At 48.4% G+C, this 4479-nt stretch overlaps 1 protein-coding gene across 1 annotated transcript; it reads left to right on the forward strand.

Moving 5' to 3' along the window:
• The first annotated feature begins 918 nt into the window (after positions 1 to 918).
• On the forward strand, positions 919 to 2548 carry LOC124690118 (U-box domain-containing protein 8). The gene has a single exon (XM_047223554.1). It carries the CDS (start codon positions 1062 to 1064, stop codon positions 2112 to 2114), a length of 1053 nt encoding a protein of 350 aa, XP_047079510.1. The 5' UTR covers positions 919 to 1061; the 3' UTR covers positions 2115 to 2548.
• Positions 2549 to 4479: the final 1931 nt, after the last annotated feature.

Here is a 4479-nt window from a genome sequence, read left to right on the forward strand (position 1 = left end):
TTTTTGTGATATATATCTTATATTTCGTTGACCAAATTAGTAGGCAAACTTGTTTCTCGTAATGCGTATTTGCCCATTAATCCTTTATGGAGGGAGTATGATACATAAAAGAATTCTAAGTAACGACTAGTAGAAAATACACACTGCTCTAACCATATCTTTCGAGGAGTAACTTACAAATAAAAATGTGTACTATCAAGATCTATTTTGGAGATAATGTAATAAAAACGGACTAGAGGATGCAAGTAAAAAACCATTACAAGTATTCGAGGTAGTAAGTTAATATCTACCTCCAAAACATTAAGGAGATTAATTGTTGGTGACGTTCATCCTTTTTTCGCAAGTGAAGCAAATCCACAATGAAGAATAATACTGCATTAATTGTTTCGTAGATCTTTCGAGGAGTATGCTACATAAAAGAATTCCATGTAATGACTAGTACAATAGTACGAGGATATATATACTCAGCTCAATGACCAATTAACTCAGAAATAAAAGTGTGTACTATCAAGATCTATTTTGGAGATAATGTAGTAATGAAAGGACTAGAGGATGCAAGTAAAAAACCATTAAGTATTCGAGGTAGTAAGTGAATATCTGCCAATTATACGAGCATTGCACATGGAGGATTACAAATGCGATGGATACCCATATACGGAGTAGTTAGTAAATACAGTATCTACCAATTATACGAGCAATGAATATGCAGTGTGCACAATATAAATGATTTTTATTACAATACAAGATTACAAGACGTTGAGTAACGCACGGATAGCGATCACGATGCCACATCAGGATCTTGTGCTAAAAATTTGGAGTGATGCACGTACGATGAGGCGGAGCCCCGGAGCGGCGATAGTGGTTAATAAGCTCACCGGGTGGTGTCTCCACTCCAGTCTCTCCCCCACATCATCCCGTTTCCGTCCACCGGAAGTGGACTTTCCCCAATACGGCCGCCCTCCTCCTCTTCTTCTTCTCCTTCTCCTTCCACAGTCCCACACGCTTTCCATTCCCCCCGCGGCCGCCGCAAATCCTCCAAGCCCACGCCAAGAGCGCCGCCCATGGAGCAGGCGTCGTGGCCGGACGACTTCCTCTGCCCCATCTCGCTCGAGCTCATGACGGACCCCGTCATCCTCCCCTCCGGCCACACCTTCGACCGCCGCAGCATCCAGCGCTGGCTCGACGGCGGCCACCTCACCTGCCCCGTCACCAACCTCCCCCTCCCCCCGTCCCCGCCGCTCATCCCCAACCACGCGCTGCGCCGCCTCATAGCCGCCGTCTCGCCGGCGGCCGTGTCCGCCGAGAAGCTCCGGGCGGGTGACTGCCAGGGACCGGCGCCGACCTCGCCCTCCTCCGTTCTTGGGCTGCTCCGGCTCGCCAAGTCTGGCGCCGCCGGGCGGAGGGAGGTGCTGGAGTCCGGCGCGGTGTCCGCGCTCCTCCAGCACGCGGCGGCCGGCGACGAGGCGGCCGCCAAGGCGCTCGTGTACCTCAGCCTCGACGGCGACGACGCGCGCGTGGGGCTCGTGGCGGACGGCGCCGTCGACGCGCTCTGCGCCGCGGTGTCGGGCGGCGGCGCCGCCGCCGCCCACGCCGCCACGGCGCTCACCAGCCTGGCCACCGTGGGCGTCAACAAGTGCACCATCGGCGCCTACCCGTCCGCCATCCCGGCGCTGGCCAGGCTGCTCCGGCGCGGCGGCGCGCGGGAGCGCCGCGAGGCCGCCACCACGCTCTACGAGCTCTGCAAGCTGCCGGAGAACCGCCGCCGCGCGGTGCGCGCCGGCGCGGCGCCCGCGCTCGTCGAGCTCGCCGCCGCCGGCTCCGCCCGCGCCGTCGAGGTGCTCGGCCTCCTCGCCAAGAACCGCGAGGGCCGACACGACCTGTCCAGGATCCCCGACATCGTGCCCGTGCTCTGCAGCGTCGCCGGCGGCGGCAACGCCCGCGCAATCGACCAGGCCTTGCTCGTCCTCAACTGGATTTGCTCCGAGAGCGACGAGCTGGCAATGGAGGCAGTAAAGCTAGGGGCTTTCCAGCTCTGCGAGGCTCTGGTGAACGACGACAACTGCAAGATTGCCAAGAACGCCGTGGAATTAGTCCGGACGCTCGAGAAAGCTTAGCAATGAGACATCCAGAGATGATATTTATCAGAATTTTGATTCGGCGCCTCTTCGAATCCGTATTGGCCTTGGTGTACAAAGGTAGAAACAGCAAAGGTGATTTTTTTTTTCTTCTTCTCTTTTCATGTTGTAGCAGAGTCAGAAAAGAAGGCAGAAAACAATAAGCAGAATGAATTAGTTTGTGTTCATAAAACAACATGGTTCATGAAGGGGCCGAGTCCGAGTTCCAAATCGTCCAGTCCAAAATGTCGCAAGTATGATCCATCCGATCAAGTGATCATGTGCTCTCAAGTAGCTCCATTGCAAATCATCCTCTTTTTCTCTATTTTGTGTGCCATATTTTGGTATGAGGAGGATTGGATTGTGTGTATCTGCCTATCATCCCCCTTGTGATGTGACATAAGAAATCAATTGAAAATTTTCATTTGTTCAAAGTATTAAGACTCTCAATTGTTGCTTGGTGAGATTTTCACAAGGGCGTGCTACCTTTGTGCTTACTTCATCGTACGTTTGCTTGTTCACATTTGACTTTGTTGCAATACTTTTTTTTATCAAGTTGTTAGCTTAAACCCCATTGATTGTCCCAATTTTTCCACGTACGAACTAAAATAATCAGCATGAGCATAATGTTCTCTATATAATATATCCAATAGATATCCGGCATTGAGCTCGTGGATGACTCTTTATGCCTTGCATCATCCTGAACCCTTTACATTGAACGGTAGATTGTGCAACTGTTTCATCTTGGTAGGACCTAAGATTGGCTAAATTTTGCTTTAGAGATTGTATGAAGTTGTATAACAGTACTGAATAAACTGTCCAAGTGCTTTAACATGGACGACGATTAGGCCATTGGCAGATGTTACGACCAAGCCATGTGATTCTCTCAAGATTTACTTGAGTCACTCTAGTCCTTAAAGAAGTGTGCAACTTTGATTATAATTTTGTTGGACAAGGACATGTTGATTTTCTAGATGGTCTAACTTTCCGCTACGTCCACAAGCTGACAATTTCCACATCAAATTAAGTATGAAACCCACATTTGTCTCATTGGTTGTTGACGAAGCACATAAGTGGGTCTCGTTAAGATTCGATGCCGATGAAGTCACTGTAAGTGATTAATGGCTTACGCAAACGTTTTCTTATTTGCTTCCAACTTGGTTTACACAATGTCATAAACTTGCTTCAGAATTTCCATGCATTGACTGGGCTTTCCTAGAACTCCATGCAATAGTTAAGTGGATTATTCAGTAGTAGTGATGTGGCCTTGATGCTGACAATTTGTGAGTGAGAACCTAGCAACCATAAGATAAGGGTTGACCTTGACCACAAGCTTGCCTCGGAGAGGGGTAGTTGGTATGTCCGTTTGGAAGCATGGTTTTGTTCTGAACCAACAAAAGTCTGTTGGCATCATTGCTAAAACCTGCAGCCCAGAGATCTAGCTCGAGATCTTGTTCAGTGGACAGGATTAAGCCATGCAGATTGCAGTCATCATCCACCTTGCATCTGAGCTCCTTTTGAGCGGGTCACCTCCTGCAATTGCGTGATGTTAGCTATTTTTTTCCATGCTCATGCTCTCTTTTCTTAACCGATTTGGTCATGCCTCATGCGTATGTTTTTGACCGGGTTTGTGCAAGTGGTCCTGCCGAATCTCACAAGGTAGGGTTACTTGCTAACTTTCGTGTAAGAACTTATCGTCAGGTATTCACACACAACCATTGAATCAGCGAAAGGTGTGAGATGTGATCTCGTCAGGAGAGCCTCTGCTTTTGTAGCAAGTTTTTGGTGTATGTATGATGGTGATGGTGATGGTGATGGCGATGCACTCACTCACCGAATGTACCTGCCCCTTTTAGGTTGCAGTGCCTAATTTTTCAGATAGCACTGGGAGCTGTTTCCCGAATTTGCACTGTACTTAATTTCCTGGTTTGGGGAGTGATGCAAATCCATGTATGTCTCCTCACTGCTATGTCATTCCAAGTTTGTGCAAACATGTATGGGCACCACTGGAGTTAAAGCTCTTGTCATTAGCACCAATCTTGCAAAAGGTAAAGCTATTTTCCATGATTTTGATTGATTCTGCAAAGCTGCTGGTCATCAGACGCCTGGTGAGTGCTCCTGTAAGAATCATAACAATGGTAACAGAATCAGATGAGCTGCATCACATGAACAGGTGGTCCATGTCAACTACTCCGGGCACCTATCCTAATAGAAATTATCTGTACTAATCATCAAACATTCATCTTTAATCAGATTAGAAATGGTGAATTTTCACCAGACTGTCAATGACTGTCGAAAATTGAGGTCATCTTGGCAATCTGTACAGCGAACCGGTACAGGGCAGGAAGATATACGAGAGACACAA

Source organism: Lolium rigidum, chromosome 1 (assembly GCF_022539505.1).
Source record: "Lolium rigidum isolate FL_2022 chromosome 1, APGP_CSIRO_Lrig_0.1, whole genome shotgun sequence".
Lineage (NCBI taxonomy): Eukaryota > Viridiplantae > Streptophyta > Magnoliopsida > Poales > Poaceae > Lolium > Lolium rigidum.